At 36.9% G+C, this 18,484-nt stretch overlaps 1 protein-coding gene across 1 annotated transcript; it reads left to right on the top strand.

Annotated features, from left to right (window-relative positions):
* Positions 1 to 607: 607 nt before the first annotated feature.
* On the top strand, positions 608 to 12,924 carry SLC25A46 (solute carrier family 25 member 46; the record flags this gene model as incomplete). The annotated part of the gene is made up of 7 exons (XM_009284205.2): positions 608 to 666; positions 3,199 to 3,256; positions 3,769 to 3,846; positions 4,555 to 4,655; positions 7,080 to 7,136; positions 7,600 to 7,657; positions 10,810 to 12,924. Coding segments are annotated over 7 exons (990 nt in total), but the record flags the coding sequence as incomplete, so codon positions are not given.
* Between the last annotated feature and the right edge of the window lie 5,560 nt (positions 12,925 to 18,484).

The raw sequence follows: 18,484 nt of genomic DNA, 5'->3' as shown, positions 1-18,484 counted from the left end.
AATGTGTAAATGTCTGTCTGGTAGCAGACAACAGAGAATTGAACCCACTACCCTTGTTGCAATTTTAACAGTTCTCTAGTAACTAGATTTTTGCAAAGGCATGGAGATAAACAACTGACTTGAAAATTTGCATCATGTTTGTTACGTCATCAATGGCGTTTTGTGTTACTTTTCCCAAAGTTTCTCTCTTTTTTTACTATTTCTGTTTTTAAAATTAATTTCACTTCAGATATCTAAATTTATGTTTCGGAATTATTGTAAACTGTCATGCATGCTAACTTTTTCAGTGGTTGGTTTGAGTTAGATTTTTTAGATATTAAAATATTCTCTGTTTTAGTATTTGCTTTGTGTCTTTTTTTTTTCCCCCCCGTAGCTGTTTTAAGACAAGAATAATTTTATTTATAAAAGTATGTACAAACTCAAATGCAGTCCAAAGTGCAAATATTCCTGGGGGAATAATTTTTTATATCCTCTTGCTGAGTTGCCATAAATGTTGTGGTTTAGTGCTTGTAATCTTCTGAAGCAAGGACAGTATAAAATTAGTTTTTCAGATCGTATGCATGGCATTTTCTCCCACTTTGTGGCTATCACTGCTGTATAACCTGTTTTCATTTTTTTTTCAGAGCAGTTGAACAGATTTGCAGGCTTTGGTATTGGCCTTGCAAGGTAAGAGTTATGTAGTAATTTTCAGTGATAATGAAGTAGATAATAAAGCTATAGTTGTCTTCTGATCCCTATGTACACTTTTGCATTGTGTTTTTATGCTAGTAGACTTACGCAGCTGAAATCCCTGTAGAAACCTACTACCTGAAATCCACGTAGGTTTCTGTTCTCTTTAACTGAAGTGTTTCTCAAAATTCCTTGATCAGTAGTGAATATCAGAAACAGTTTTCCATACCGTAGGCTCAGGATATGGGTACCCTATCAGAGCAATCTGAAAATAACATCAGAAAACTGTTTTCAGATTTGCCACTTCTATTAATATTTTTAGGTAGTGTGAATGTTTCTTAAGAAGGTGAAAATGTTTTCAAGTATATTATCCAAGTATCCTGGAATAGTAATGTTGATCTAGCCAAGTGGTCCAATAACTATTTTATTATTTATTATGGTGACACTGGTTATTGATAGTATTTTTGAGGAAGTGGTGGACTTTAACATGCCTTATAACATTTCCAGAGCTTAAATTGTCAAGTGTAAGGATCATGATAAGCTTAGGGTTTTTTGTAGGATGCCTGCTCAGTCACACTTACCTGATTAGGTTTTTCTTGGTCAATGTACTGATGCGACTTGTGAAAGGCTGGGAGGTGGGGTTTTTTGTCTTGAGAAAATTAGGACTAAAAAAAGGTTTACTCCTTGTTGACCTGAGTGTGAGACTTCTCAGAGAAAAGTGCTTCCTTCTTCAGAAAGTGAGAGTACTTCTGTTGCTTACCCGGTTAGACCAACATGGGAAGCTATGTCAGTTGAGGTTCTTATAGTGTACTTAAAGAGGAGGATCTTCTGCTTGACCACCAGCCTGTCCTGCTCCTTACCCCTTTGTTATCACCCTTGATGCCCATCAGAACCTCTTTTAACCAGTTTGACTCACTAAAACAGAAGACAAAGTCAATGAAAGAGGTGGATTATCTTTTGCTGTTTCAGTTAGGTTGATTTACCTCGGAGTTGACTCGCTGTGAAAGCCAGCAGACACCAGCTAACTGGACCAGAGAGGGAAGGGATAAAGAAGGACTAGGAATGACCGTTTTTGGCAAGTAATGAGTTGCTTAAATTAGATCATCCCATCTCATTAAACTGCCTGTCCCTCTTCTCCCACTGCTTCCCTTGCAGTGGCTCAGCTTGCTCATTCAGACCCCTTGATGAGCCTGTTTAGTTTGTTAAAATAGAGTTGATGGGGGGGAGGGGTAAGAACTAGCCCCCCCAAACATGTAAAGAGTTTTTTGATTTCTTTCCAGCCTTACCAAGCTGAATGAGCTCAGGAGAGTACCAGCAAAGGAGTGGAGCCATAGGGCAGGAACATGTTGGTCTCCTTCAGGAGCAGAGAGATGTTAGTGTGGCTCGGTTGTCCTTTTGAACTATATGCTTTGATTTAATCAAGCATGACAAAGTTTTCCACGTCCTGAGCGCCATGGCCACTGGGACTAAAATGAGTGTGTAGTTTTGGGAAAGAGAGCTGATCAACATTGTATCATTGCTGAGAGCAGTTCTCCCTGCTGCTTCTTTTGCATTTGTGCCGGATAACTTGCCAGACACACATGGTTCAAGTCAGAAGTCTTGTAGAAAACACACAAAAGCAAAGGTTAGTTTTTGTGAGGTTAGTTGAGTTGGCTACTAGGAGGGCTTAATAGATAGCAGCTGGAGTATGGGGAAAGTTTCACCTCTTTTGGTAGTAGCAAACTACTAATTAGGTTAATAGTTACAAAAATGCAGGCTCAGTGTTTTTCTGGGCCAATTAGTACTTGTTTGTCCAGAGTAAAATCCCCGTAAGAGACCTACCCCAGACGATCCTGTAGGTTGGTGGTCTGAGCTGTTACTTGGGGTGCTTAGACAGAGCCTGGAGGTGTTGCTTTTCTAATCCGTACCCTAGCTTGAACCACATACAGGTAAGTACTTTGATCACTCAGGCACTTTGAGATGAAATGAAAAGTTCCTCTGCGTGGCTGTGACCAGAAATCCTACTTCAGAACTGAGAGAACTTTCCTATGAAGGTTTGATTGAAACACCATTTCTGGCGGGTGGAGGGAGAGTTGGTGTCGGGCAGTAGCATTTTCTGGTGAAAAAAATGTCAGCTGTTAGTACCAATCCTCTGGCCCTGCTAAGGAGAGTCTTGATTAATAACATGGTACGTGGAATTAACATAAAACTGGAGACTAATCCTTCCATAATTCTGGCTCTGGCCTGTTTTGTTCCCTCATATTTTGCGGAGGGAAAGTTTAGGAAATATGGTATGTTGCTTTGCCTATAAAATACATACATACTGTATATATGTGGGCTTTTTCGTAGTGAGTGTGTCAGGTTTTTTGATGCTTGTTCATTTATAGTATTAGCAGGCTATCAGGTAACCATCTAAAATGCCTCATTAATTCACTAGATAATGTACAGTTTTTCCAAACACTGATATAATGGTGTTAGAGAAAAATAACAAGCCTTTTCTAATAAATTTACGATGGCTTCCCATGCTTTAAATACACTTTTCTTTTAAAGCCTATTTACAGAAAATGTGTTGGCACATCCTTGCATTGTTCTACGTCGTCAGTGTCAGGTATGTCTTTTATATTACCTCTTCCAGTCAGAGCTCCTATGTACTGTGATATTTCTGTGTTTTCATACCCTGTAGAGTATAAGGAAGCTTTACAATTCTTAGGGAGATGCTGCTACGTTAACATGTTTTTATTTGTAGCATACATGTTTTCCATTCTGAAATTTAACTTCTCTTGAACATTCTTACTCATTTTTGTTTGGGCAGTGGAAAATGAACTACAGCAAGTAAGTGTTTCAGAGTCTGCAGAGCAACTTCCAGATCCCCATTTACTAGCAGGATGCTTTGTTTCCAATATTTTCTGGTTTTGCTTGCTTTATTGTTCACATTTTCAGCATACAAATACTTAAAAGTTCTGCCCGTTTCCCTAAATTTCAGTGAGAATTTATTCATATTTTGGTCACTTTAGCTGACCTTTACAGTGATAAAGTCCTTATTTTGAAAGTGCTTTTTCCTTTAGAGTTGTAACATTTGCAAGTGTGTTTATAAACTGCCATTGTTTATATTTTTAACAGGTTAACTATCATGCTCGGAATTATCATCTCACTCCCTTTACTATTGTCAATATCATGTACAGCATCAATAAGACACAGGTCAGTATTTGGTGTCAGGCTGTATCTGAGCACTGAAGGTTACTATAGCACATATGTACATTGACATCTTTAATTCTTTATGTAACTGGTGGTTAAAAACAGCCATTGTCAGGGTTTGTTATTTTTATGGTTGCAGAAATGTTTCAAGATCATTGTAAATTTTTTTTTAAGTAATATGGTATTTAGTGGGGAAGATTTGCAGATGTTAGAAAACAAAAGGTCCCTGAAAGTAATTTTTTTTCATTAGGATTCTAAAAAAAAATTATTTTTTACGTGGATAAAGAGATTATCCAGATGACTACTTCCAAAGATAGTATTGCATGAATTTCCACTTCTGCATGGGAATGGCAATCCTGAAACTCAGATCAGGACACAGTAAGAAAAGCCTTTCTGGATTTCTTACGGATGTGCTTTAACATCTTGAGCTCATTTTGTCCATAGAAAATGGTGTTAAGTTTACAGTACGGAGTATTAACAGTGAGAGATATGCCTCCAAAATGGTTGTCAACTGTTTGAAATTATTGAAGAACAAAAGTTTCTTTGGAGTTGAAAAGTTAGTTGTCCCCTGAATTTGGCGATAGTGAAGTTTAATGGTAGAATTGTAGCCCTGTGTGGTCTGAATTTGCTGAAATTTCATAAAGATTAGTAAGATGAATTTTGAGTTTTATGTTGCATGAATCAAAATATGTTGCATATTTCAAAACGCAGGGTCCAAGAGCTCTCTGGAAAGGAATGGGCAGCACTTTCATTGTTCAGGGCATAACCCTGGGAACAGAAGGCATCATCAGTGAATTTACACCTTTGCCAAGGTATTGCATGGTTTTTTTACTGCTTCTAAGAAACTGATCATCAGCTTTAGACTTATATTCAAAGTGTTAGAAATGTAAGACTGTTTGAAAAATTTTACTTGATGAGAACAGTGAGACATTGACAGTGTGATTGTCTTGGTAAAGACAACCTTGTAATTAATAAGTAGCGAGAGACTCTGGGAACTTTGTATGTCTGGAGTTTGGTATGTCTGCCTACTGCTCTGAGTATAGAAATAACATAGCAAATTAGTCTCCAGTGTAATTCCACTGTAATAAAAGAATTCATAAGTTTCTTTTTGTATTTTGGTTTGTATTGTGTGGTACTAGCAAATACCATGGCTAAAGTGAAAAGTCCTAGTTTCATTAATCTAAATACAGCAAACCTACACAGCTAATGAGCCAGCGCTGACATCCTGCTGAACATTTTCACTGTCCTTGGTAGGTGAGAGAACAGAATGGCCTGCATTAGTAAATGAGAAGACATGGTAAATAAGAGTCTATGTAGCTGTCAGCTTTGTCTTCTGTCCTCCTTTACCAACAACTATATGTACATTGTTCAGTATTCTTATAATAAAGGGGTTACTACTAAAAATGAGTGACTTCATTTAAAGAGATATTCACCATTCTACTTCACTGTGTCCATCTTCGGCTATAATAGTTTAGTAATAATTTTTTATTTTGATTTGTGACTCTGCTTACTTTTTATGCTGAACGCTAACTCCAGGATTATGGTAAAACATTGCGATGCCTTACTGCTTTGAGATACAAGTCTGATAAAGAATTTTTGTCCGAAAGACTCTTTATCAGTGTTTTGTTTGATAATGGTCCAGAGCTAACAGTAAGGGATGGCAACTATAATAACATATATTGTCAGTTTTGTTATAGATATTTTGAGACTAAGCAGGTTGTGTGAGAGTTTATTACATAAAGTAACTAAAACTTCTAGTGAAACACGTAATGGTAAAAGGTCAGTCACTAAAGAGGAAAGGAAGATCAATGTATTTAGGAAAGTGATAGCATACTGAACAATGTACATATAGTTGTTGGTAAAGGAGGACAGAAGACAAAGCTGACAGCTACATAGACTCTTATTTACCATGTCTTCTCATTTACTAATGCAGGCCATTCTGTTCTCTCACCTACCAAGGACAGTGAAAATGTTCAGCAGGATGTCAGCGCTGGCTCATTAGCTGTGTAGGTTTGCTGTATTTAGATTAATGAAACTAGGACTTTTCACTTTAGCCATGGTATTTGCTAGTACCACACAATACAAACCAAAATACAAAAAGAAACTTATGAATTCTTTTATTACAGTGGAATTACACTGGAGACTAATTTGCTATGTTATTTCTATACTCAGAGCAGTAGGCAGACATACCAAACTCCAGACATACAAAGTTCCCAGAGTCTCTCGCTACTTATTAATTACAAGGTTGTCTTTACCAAGACAATCAGAGACTGATTCTGATACTGACTGATACTCTTCAGAAAGAGTAAAGACTTTCCTTTCTTGGATTAGAGTTGTTGTAACTACAGGCACTGGGTGAGTGCGATTCCTGGACAAGAATTGAAGCTGAACACTTTATAGCTTGTTATTAAAAATGCATAGTCTAGTGTGTCCAGCCTTTCAGACAGAAATATCTTTATCTCATAGCTAGAGTATTTACCAAATGTATGGTAAATACATTTGGTATTTGAATGTTATCTTGAGCAAGGTGGGATTACATTTTCTGTCAAGTGGAGTGTAGTTAACATTTACTGTTCATATTTTGAAGTGTGTAACTAGAAAATGCTACCTTAAGGGGATTTTTTTAAAGTCACCTTTGTGTTAAACACATGGGTTTTCTTTTACTTTACCAGTATTTGCTAAAGACTGGTCATAAGCCGAAAGACTTAAGTCTGTACAGAATTACTATGCAGCTTCTAGTCTGACGTATTGTACTTGATTTGGTCTTGTCTAACTGTGTCAGAATGTGACTTAAGTTTACAGGAAAGAAACAACTGGGTAAACATAACCTCAAATAACAGAAAAAGCATAACCAAACTAAAACATAATAAAAAAAGTATGTTGATAGAGGAAAACTATTGAGATTTTTAAATAATCCAATATTCCCTGAAAATGGCTTTAAGAGTTAGTACCTAAGGATGCAAAATAAATGCAAAATACTGAAGCCAGTAGCTGTGAGAACTACAGACACCTGACTGAAAGCTTTTTGGATAGACTACTAACTGGCCCAAATAACTTCTAAAAGTTAAGCATGGTTTATTAAATGTGTAGCTGATGTGTCTTTCCACAATGGGAAATCCTGCAACGTAAACCAATAGTAGAACACCAATATGAAAACTGGATGTCGACACCCATGGAAGAAATGCTTGAGAATAATGGGTTCTTATCCATATTAAGGTAAATACTTTTCTTTTTAGGGAGCTTTCACATAAATGGAACCTCAAGCAGATAGGTGGACACCTTCTACTCAAAGGGTAAGTATAGCATGTGTTATTACCTTATGTCTTATTATCTAAACATTAATTAAACTACTAAATGTACATTAGTTTAATCTGCAGCTATGGTTACTTGACAGGGTGCTAATAGTAATTTTCAAATTTTGATTTTTTTGTACAATCTTGATTGCATACACCACTTTCACAGATTATTTTCTCTTACTAGATTCCTGTGTCTGTATGGAACCTGACTAATTTAAAAGATTAGATTCTTTTAGTAATTAAATTATGATATCTGAGACACCTGAATCAGTCTGGGCACATGGAAGTAGAATTTAAAAGAACTTCAGACTGAAGTTTATCTCAACTTGTTTTGAGAGTTATGGTTTGTTAATTTTCTCTAGGCATACTTGGTAGATAACTTTATCAACTTTCAGGTGCATATTTGGCTAAAATTACAATATTGTCATGACCTTAATTCTTATCTTGTTAATTTCTACAGTTTAACACATGTGATAGCAATGCCTTTTTATTCTGCGAGCCTGATTGAAACTGTACAGGTAACTTACATATATTTACAGCATCTAAAAAGATACTGTTCTTCTCTTTATAGATTAGATTATGTGGAAAAGTGAGTCTCTGACTTTGGATTCAGGTTTATGTTGTAGTAGTTGCATTTGTTTTGCTTGAGGCTGTATGACTTATTAACGGAGATAAAAAGTATTTACTAATTTACTACTATATTAGTTGTACTATCTTGAGTCTAAATCTAGAATTAGAAAGGACATTTAGTATAGATAGTTGGAATATATTGTCTATGAAATAAGGACAAGTTACATCTATATGTTCTAGCAGATAAACCATAAAGAAGTTTTTCTCATGTAAAGGTTTTAAAAGGCTTGCTAGGCAAGTTGTTGCAGTGACCCCTTCCCCTATAACAACTATAAAGCTTTTCCAGTAATTCAGCTTTGTTTTGCTAAAATACTGAACTCCACTATTTCAAGACTGCTTTCACTCAGTCAACTTTTTGCTTTTAAATTTTCATCTAGTTCATCCTTAGCCATGAAAATAAATATCTGGACCTATCACTTTGGATACAGCTTAACTTGTTCTATAATTGTACAGAGTAATCCATAGCACTGTATTGCAGATTCTTTCAGTGAGTTGTTGCACCTCTTTCTGGAGAAAGAGGCAGGGTTTAGCTATTCAGAAGTGGTCCAGGGTAATTCTTCCAGCTATCTCTATATAATGAGTTGCTCTTAATTAACATGATAGTATCTTTGTGCAGCTAATGGAAGTCTTAATGTAAAGTGAGCTCTTGTGTGGAGGGTGGTGCAGGATAGTCACTCTTATGCCATTCATTCATAGTAATTTTCGTTCATAGCATAGACAAGTTTTAAGTACTGTCAAGACTGATTTAGATCCAGCTGTTTAAACCTACAGTTCAACTGCAGGTGTATGTCTACAAAATGGTGGGTTTTTTTCTGTGGAGAAGAGGCAAACAAGGCTGACTTCTACAGTTGCTTAGTTTCAGCATGTACTTTAGAGGCAGGTACTCTTAAGGGACAGGATTCTGCTTTGTGCAGAGGATGCAAACTTAAAGGAGCCAGAAGGTACTAGAAAGGCTGTTCTGTCTGAACTGGCCATATTATGGAGTAACAGAACAGGTGAGATTAAATGTCTGTGCATGGGGGCATGTAGATAGATTCCCAACAACAAACTTGCATTCTCTAAACTTACTCTGTATTTAAGAAGCCCTCTTCCTCTCTCCTGTTGAATTATTTTGAAAATAATGTTCCATAAACCCAGCCTGAGTGGATCTCTGAGTTTGTGGAAGCCTTGGGAAGATTTAACTGGTCTCATACTGGGAGGCTGATTCAGGAAACTCTTTTATGTCTTGGGGAATGGCTTTACCCTGAGCATGCTGTAATCCTGGAGCTAGAAACAGTGGTGGAACACTGTTCGTGTTTCTTGAGTTCATAACAGGCCACAGAATAGAATGTTTAATTCAGGTATCTTACTGCTTGTATATTTGTCTGAAAGGATGTTATCTGTGTTGTGGGACATGGGAACATATTTACCAATAAATGATAAAAGGGAACATGATTTAGAGCCTGTCTTCTGTTTGCAAAATAGGTAATAAAGTTTCTTTGCTAGAAAGCAGCTTAATAGGAAAACAATCAAAAAGCCAAAACAGCATCTCCCCCAGCCTTTTAGACAGGTGACCATCTCTGTAAAGCATTGCTTATGAAAATAATTCCACTGACATCTGAGGGTTTTAGCCTTAGTAGGTTCAGCTGTGTGCAAGTATTTTACTGAATAGGTATATATATGCTGTATGAAATGTATTCTCCAGTTCCTGGCAACATCATCGTGAGCTTTCTTGTTAGAAACACATCAGAGGTAATGATAGCATTTGTGAAGATTTTATTTATGCTGTATTAATCAGTGCAGGGAGACAACCTGACTTACCAGGTTTACATTATATTCTTGTGCTGCAAAAGGACAATGACCAATAACAAACTATAAAAGTTAAAGATTGTGGGATTTGTTACTAACAGTTTTATGTTAATTTTGTCTTAATTCTGATAAACCATACTGTTCAACAGTATTAGTTTGACACAGTTCTCCAAGTAAATATATTTGATCATAATAACTGTAAATGGTAGAAATTTGTAGCTGTCACGTTACTGTTTTACATTTCAAACCACATGGTGGCGAGTTTGACAAAAGCAAGCATGGTTTTGAAGTGCAGTGACTATAATGATATGGGGGAGAAGAGGATTCAGTAGGGGTTATGATGCTTAACTTAAAGTCTGGAACAATGTTAGATTCTCAAGTATTTGAACTAGGTTCTCCTCTGCGCAGACTGACCATGAAGGCTTTGCAGGCTGCTAGTCCTTCCCCACAGTACTGAGGAATGTTCTAGTGGTTTATCCTGGCATGAGGTCAGGACACAGCCAGCATGGACTCAGAGGCTTGGGCATTGAGGAGAACTTCCAAATCCTGAATTTTATCATGTGAAAGACATGATAAAACACTGAGTTTGTATAAGCATTAGAAGGGGAAGCAATGTCTTTACCTTAATTCTGCAGTCATAGGTGGAGTATAATGGAGTAAATAATTACTAAGTGAATTCTTTCTTTTCACTACATGAACAAAATAACTATCTCTTTTCTAAGAGGCAGCATGGGTAAAGAGTGTTATTTTAGATGCAAATAATGGAATGGAAATGTTCATAGCTGAACCTATTAAATTCAAATTAAAGATGTTTCAACTCAACTTTAGTTATGGAAGTCTTTATTATGCACATTCAAGTTCAAAGACTAGAGTTATAGTCCTTAAAGAAAAGGACTTTTAGATAAATACTTCCTGGCATTTTGCTCCGGAAGTAGGCATTTTCAGTACATGACTGTTTTGCAGACTGATACTTTCAGCAGCAGGCTGACAGTTGAATTTCTTTGGTAGTAACACAGATAACTGGAATGTACATTAAATAAAGACTCTTTAAGATGGGTTCATTTTTTAAAAGCAAGTTTACTTGAATGCTATCAAGAGTGTTAGAGCAAAGAGTTTATATCAATATAGCCGTGTAGGTACGATAGCATGCAAATGTTTAACTGTCTTATAAAGTTCAGTGATAAAGTGTTAGGATGTCAGCATGGTTATGAAATGGGCAGCACAAGTTGTAACAATTCCTTTGTGCTTGTAGAGCGAAATAATTCGAGATAATCCTGGCATCCTGGACTGTGTGAAAGAAGGAATCGGCAGAGTTGTAGGCATGGGAGTACCCCATAGCAAGCGTCTCCTTCCTCTGATGGTCTTGACTTTTCCAACTGCTCTACATGGAGTTCTTCACTACGTCATCAGTTCCATCGTCCAGAAGCTTGTTTTGTTTGTTCTGAAGAGGGATAATTCCCACAACCTTCCAACTGAGAGCTCCACTTCTGTGCAGAGCATGCTGGATGCGTATTTTCCAGAACTTATTGCTAGCTTTGCTGCTAGCCTTTGTGCTGATGTCATGCTTTACCCACTGGAGACAGTTTTACACCGCCTTCATATTCAAGGGACACGCACAATAATTGACAATACAGACCTTGGCTATGAAGTGCTTCCGATCAATACTCAGTATGAGGGAATGAGAGACTGCATAAATACTATAAAACGGGAAGAAGGAATGCTAGGTTTTTATAAAGGATTTGGAGCTGTTATAGTGCAGTATACCTTGCATGTGGCAGTTTTACAGCTTACCAAAATTATTTACTCAACACTGCTTCAAAATGTTTCTTAATCTGTTCAGGTGTGGATCTAGCACAGTGGACATGATTGACTTACTTAATCATTGTTTAACATGGCTTAGAAACTGAAGTTTGAAGAATCCACTCTGTGGATTCTCCTTACACTGTAAAAGAACTTCTTTTAAACATGGGGATATAGATTCCTAAGTGTAATTAAAAAAGTACTGTTTAAAATTATAGACACAAATTGAATATATAATGTGCAGTCATACAGAAGGGAATCGGATTTGGAATGTGGTTAGAGTGAGGATTTACCTTTCCTCTTAACAGTTAACTGACTTAAGGAATGGATATGAATTCTTAGTATCTGCTTTATAAACATCACATCTGATACTTAATTTGGACTGCTAGCCAGTTCAAAGAAATTTATTTTCCTAAGTTGTAAGAACTTGCAAGTGGGAGACTGATGAGTTTACTGGTCTTTTAAAAATGCTTTCAACTTCACTGTTAATGGAGCTGTGAGCAAAATAGAAATGGTAAAAGTAACTTAAGTAGACATAAATGTCATAATTTACAGGTACATAGAAGACTTTTACTTCGCTGCAGTGTGGCAGAAGATGATGAAGAAGAATCTTTTGCTTTGTACAAAATAAGAAAAACTTGGGTTCGGGCAAAGTTGCACAGAATGCAGATTTGGCTGTCTTGCAGTTTGTTTGCAAGGCTTACAGTAACTAAAGTGTGTGAATAAAGCAAATTAGAAACTGATGTGTGCATGTGTAAGTGCCATTTTTAGTCAACTTTCCACTCATAATTTCAGGGTTTAGTTTTACTCTGCTGCTTCGTATAAGAGTAGAATAATCTTACAAATGTATGTAGTATCAGTGTTCAAAGTGTATAGAAAGCATAAAAAATTGGCTATTTCTAGAGTTTCTCTTTTGTTAGATCAGAGAGGTATGTACACAGTTATCTACTTACTATTTAGCACTGATGTCCTTCATTTAAAGTCTCTTCTGGATTAGGTATTTTGTGGAGCAGAATTAAGTCTCTTTTCGTGCAAGCGAACTACTGAAATGTACCATTTTAGCCCTCTTCCCCTAGTAAATCAAGGCTTTCAGTCTGAAACTGAGTTCTGATCATTCTAAATAACTTAGTCCTTCTTGGTTTCATCAGTAAATATCATGAAAGGGGGGGGTGGGGGTGGGTTGATTTTTAGCAAATAAAACAAGCATGTGGAGAGTTGCTTTTAAATTATAAGAGGCTGCTGCCTTTTTCACACTTTCATGTGGCAAGTCTGTCTTTGTGAATACTGTAAATTGATGTGCATTTTACTCATTATTGTATAGTAGTTATCACTTATGGAAAGTAGTCATGGCAAAATAATGGAAGGGTGTTGCTGATAAGTTCTGAATTTAAATCATTTGCAGGTCTACTTTGCTATTATTAATCTCACTTTCATGTATTTTAAATGCGTAAGTATTGAAATGGAAAGTATAGTGAACTTGGGAACTGGTTTTATTTTAAAATATTGTTAATTGCAAATTTAGTGTATAGAATGGAAGCAATGAAATAAAATGAGAATTCACTGTAAACATTTTGAAGTAATTCACTGAAGAGGCACGTAAAGGAATCCTCATTTGTGTGTTATATTTTATTGTATAGACTTCAGAGTGGCTTTTTCAAGTTCCTCACCTTTCCTAAGTGCAAGAACATGTTGAATTAAACTACATGCAAGAACTTGGGTAAAATATTCAATTCCTGGTTTATATTTTTAAAGTTTCTATGAGTATGAAGAGAGCCATATCAGAGAATCACCTAGATTGGAGAGGGTCTTGGCAGGTCGTCTGGTCCAAATTCCTGCTCTAAGCAAGGACAACATTGACTTCAGACCAGATTGTGCAGGCCCTTATCCAGTCAAGTTTTATACATTAAAAGTTGGAATTAAAAACTGGCCTTTTCAAAGGTGTTAAATTCAACTGAAGCCAACTATTCCATCACAATTGCCTTGAAGCAGTAACTAAGTGCATGTTGGAGACCAACACTTGCAGATGTATCAGTGAAATTGGGCAATAATGTTTTTCTAGGAACAAAATGTTAGGGAAGGCATTTTGTCATATGAAATGGAGGACGTGCCTTTATATATTCTGCAAGAGGGCAGATGGTAAGTTCTCAGAACAGCACTAGATAATACTGTGCTAGATTATTAAGTTGTGTCAAACACTCTTGCTTTTGCTGCTGAGAGTTTTACAGTTCTAGTCTATGCCAGAGTCTCAGATCTGTATCTTTAAGCAGGGTGAGAAAGAATGCTGTCAACTTCCAGCAACTGTTCTGCAGTGAAAAAGCCATTTGCTCTGGGCTACTCTTTTTTTGGTCCTGTTCCCATCAGTTAGAATGAATATGTTTTGATTCTTCATTTATACTTGCTTTACCTTCCAAAAGAAGTAATACTCTGCTTTGTCCAGAGTTGCTATTTTTGCCCATGCAAAAATGTAAATTAATGTGGGGTGAAAAAAATCTTTTTTAACCTTTTTATAAGTGTACTGTTAATGTATTTCTGTTTTTCATTTGGATCTTAAATCTAGGTACTCAATTTTTAGCTCAAATGAGAGATCAATAGGCGGCTTTAGCAGGATGTTCCACTGAAAACTACAAAATACTGAATTGCTGTAGAAAGTAAGTTTTTAATTTTCTGGAATATGAAAAATTCGTATGCACTCTATTCTTCCTGATACAGACTGAATTACTCTTTTGTATATTGTTTTTCTGACTTTTTTCATTTTTAAAGAGCAGCACTTTACAATTACAAGAAGATAAATCTTACTGAAGAAAGACAGACTCCGTGTAATGTTCCCACCCAGTGAAGAATTATTTGGCTTCTTACCTGTGCCTCTTAAAAGGCAAGCCTCGATACGCAATAACTGACAATAGACCAGGCAGGAAACTTTGAGATATGAGGCCTGCTGGAAACCATTGCAGTTATCTGCCTGTCTTGTTTCACAGACTGCCTTACAGATCAGACTTGACTTCTGGTTGTGTTAGAATAGAGCTAGTGGTGGTGCAAGTACTGCATTCTTCAGCGAGGTTTCAGCTACGTTCATTCCTTTTAGCAGATCTACTTTAGGGCACACATGAGTTGATCTAGCTCTGGGTCCTGCCTGTAATACTTGATGTGCAGTGTGTTTTACAGATCTATGCAAAATCTTTAAGACTCAATGTCAAATTATATGCTTTTCTTAGCTCTTCTGGATTTAGCAGCAAGTTCAAAGCAAGTATGTAAGCTAATGTCCTTCTTGCTGCTTTTTCCATCTGAGATGGTCTTTCAGCTGGATACACACCTTCAGCTACAGACATAATCAATGCACATGATGTAAATGAGGCAATATATATGTAAATGAAACAATATACAAGTTCTTGCAGTGCTTTGAGGTTTTTGTTGGTATAATTCAGGGCTAGCAGTGGTCACTTTGAAACTATTTACCCTTTCAATGATATCCAAGGAGAAGAGCTCACACACACGAAGTTTTTGACTAAATGGTTGTTGCTAGGAGATTTGAGAGCAGCATTCCCTCACCTGTACGGGAAGAGAGGTGGTAGAAAAATGTGAGTAAACTATTTGTCTAGTTTTGTTTTAGAAGATGTAATACATACCTTTTTCTGCCCCTGCTAGAGATAAGATCATTATTTAATCAAGAACTGGTGGCATCTGTGTTTTAAAAGCAAATCTGATTTTAAGGAGTTGGATAAAACTGTATTTTCAGATTTTTTTGGATGGAATAAAAAGAATTCGCTCTTTACCCTTCAGCACTCCAGCCTCTCCACAGACAGTTTGGCAAATTGTGAACAAAATTTGAGGGTGGTTAAGAAGCAATTTTGAAAATGGAATGTAGAAAATGCAGATAAACAAAATTGGACGATTAATGTTCTCAATTGCAAAAAATTAATAAAATAAAATAGAAATGTCCAAATGTTAGTATTTATGGAGGGTTTAATTTGGAAGTCTATTTCTGTCTTTATCTTTCAAAAGGTGTTTTTAAAGGTAAGTTAAAATCACAAAACATTTTAAGCCCAGCATACCCTTTTTTCCCCCTGATACTTAGAAACTAACTCAACTAAAAAGCCAGTTATTCTTTCAGCTTTTTCAGTAGGAAAAAAAAAAAGCCATTTACATCTTCCCTTCAAATCAAGGCACCCTTTCAATGGATGTAAATACCATCATACAGCGGTCTAATACTGCAGTTATAGATTTATTTTTTTTTATTATTCAAACTGCTAATGAATTGGCTGCAGTACACCTTGCCCGTGGCTGTTTGATCTGGGTGAGATATTGTATCACTCTTCTCCTGTTTTCAAAGTGTAAGGACAGAATGTGACTTGGGCCCACCAAAGTAATAAAATCAGAAGGGTGGTTTAGCTGTTACCTGAAATTCTGAGTCTTGCTCCTATTTCACAGCCTTAAGCTTGGCACTAAGGCAAGTCCAGAACAAAAGGACTTGTTGGACAGGACTTGACTCTATTCTGCACAGGCGATTCATGTCTTTGCCCAAACTGAATTTCTAGAGGCAGCAGGCTTATAAATTGGTGTTCCTGATTCTTGGGTTTTGGGTACCTCCAGAAAAGAAAAACAGTAGATTTGCTTTTCCTGCAACAGTGGGTGTAACTCACTGAAGTTTTTGATCCCTGAAATGGAATCCTGAATTTATGTATGTAATATTTGAGCCTTGAAGCACATTGTGTAGGAATAAGCACCAATATGCATAGTTGCCTTAACTCCCAGCTCCTAGCTGGTGTCAGCTCTATTCAGTACCGTTCAAAATGGGTGTGACACATTTCATGTGCATACAGACCACTGATGTGTTTTATGGTCTCTACAGGTATCAATGCAAAATGAGGCAGAAATAAAAAACAAACGAAGGCAATGGGAAAGAGGATTCTTGAAACTAAGTATGTGCTTACCAACACGAGCAGCTTGATAAGGAGGTGCATGTCACTTTAACAGCTATTTGAGCACAGTGGAGGGAAGGAGACAACTTCTCATGTAGCTACATGTGTTTCAGGAGCTTAAAAATGCCTACAGGGTTTTCTTTCAAGGGTAGGGTTTTTTTTCTTTCCATTACAAGCAAAAAACTGGCAAAAAGGCTGCTGTGATGCAGGTAACTGTTGCGCAACCATTCTGACATGCTTTGAAATGTACTAAACTACATTCAGTTTGGCTAATTTTTTTTTTAATAAAAGGCAGCTACTCATCACATTTATAATGCCTGCTTTTACCAAGAAAATGAATGTGTTGTCCTCTTTGGCTGTTTAATTTAATTGATTTGCCATCCTAATGTATCCTGTAGAAACTCACTTGTGTGTTTTTCCTTCTAGTACTTGTGTGTCTGATAAGTGCTTACTAATAATAGCGTTTCTCAACATAACGCCATTCAGTCATCGTAAATAGACTGCTGTTGAAAATGGTTCGAATTACTCCATTTAAGGGAAAATAATTGTGTATTTAAATACGGTTTCAATATTTTTCTCAATGGAAATGTTAAACAGACATTTTAGGTCACAAAGGAAACATACTGCTGACGTGTAACAAGTTAAAAATTTTTGAACTTCCTAAAACAATCTCTGTGAGCTTGTTCTATTAATAAATACAGTATTAGGATAACCTTACAGAGTGCAATTTAAAAAGTTGGAATCATACTTAGGGGCTAACTGGGCAGCTCTATGACTGACACTGCTTGGGAAGCTAATGCTTCTGCTTCCACAGTAGGACAGCCGTAAGCATTGCAGTCCTCTCATACCTGGAGGCAAAAGGGAATACAAATCATGATGGTTCTGCTCTGACGCACGCCTTCCTCTGTCTTCTCTGTAGCTGCAAGTTTTCAGTCATCTATCAGGTTTCTTTCTGCTCCTCTATCAAATAAAATGCCAATAGCTACTTCTCAAATCTTCAAACTCTGTGCAGATTGTGCGGAGAGTTATCAGGTCTGGATTATTGCAGGTTTAATAACCATCAGGAGAATGACGTTGGGAGTATGGGAGGGATTTCCTGATAAAGTTGCAGAGCTCTGTGATGTGGAAGATGAGGTGGGATGTGCTAACACTACTCTCCCAGCGAGGCAGAACTACCAAAGGAATGAGAATATACCTTTTCTAGAGTTTGTACAAACCCTGTATTTCCTCCCTTGTCCCTCATGCACGCTCTCCGTAGCCAGGCATTTTGGGCCTGTTCTCCATGCGGCATAGATGTAGTCATTTGTCATTAGTGATGTGATACCTGTTCTCTTCCATGGGAGTCACCTTTGCTTCCGTTCTCCGTGGAAGTGTACAGGATGGCTTGGTATGGGGCTTGTGTGTACCATGGCCTGGTATAGTATTTTGTCAACAGCTTGAATTTTTAGGGAAAAAGCTTAAATTTTGATCCTTATAATTAAGATCCCGGGAAAATGTCTGTATAGTAAGCCTCAGATTTATCGAACTACTCCTGACTTCAAGTCTTCCTTATTTTAGAGGGAGTATTTTCTACTTGACAGGAGACACTTTCTACAAAGTAGTTTCTCCTCATTTTTCTAGGGTTCCTCTTTTATGCGCTTGCCTGGCTTTATACACGATTTTTGTGCCTCTTTACGTAATAGCTTGTCTACCCTCTCTTTAGCTGTTCCACCTTCTTCTCATCTGTCATTTCTTTCTCCTGGGTTTTTATATCTGCCTTTTCTGTCTTTGTCCTTTATGTCTCCCCAGTGAAATCCCCAGCCCGTGTTATCTTCTCTTCTGTGTTTCCTTAGCTGGAGGTTGCTCTGGGTACTCAGCACTGTGCATAATGCTGCCCATTGCATAGTATAGAGTACTGCCAAAATTTATCACCAGAAGATACAAATTCAACTTTACATTGAGACTGTAATTTATAGTCTGCATTGGTGAATTCACAGGGTGATGAATCTTCCCTTAACGCTTCAGATGGGTGAGATTGAAAGTCATGTAGCTCAGTCAGTCTGAAATGTTGTTCTGTTGGCAGTTCTTGTTATATATTTACATACATAGATACATACATTAGAACTATAACAGAAAATATGTAGAAATATGGTAACTGTGTAGGGATAGGTGTGTAGATGTTGAAACATAAAAAGTTTGTTTCACATTCTTTGTAGTTCTTGAGGCAATTTT

This window comes from Aptenodytes forsteri, unplaced genomic scaffold (assembly GCF_000699145.1).
Source record: "Aptenodytes forsteri isolate BGI_AS27 unplaced genomic scaffold, ASM69914v1 Scaffold69, whole genome shotgun sequence".
NCBI classification, from domain to species: Eukaryota; Metazoa; Chordata; class Aves; order Sphenisciformes; family Spheniscidae; genus Aptenodytes; species Aptenodytes forsteri.
This window is presented reverse-complemented; position numbering and strand designations above follow the sequence as displayed.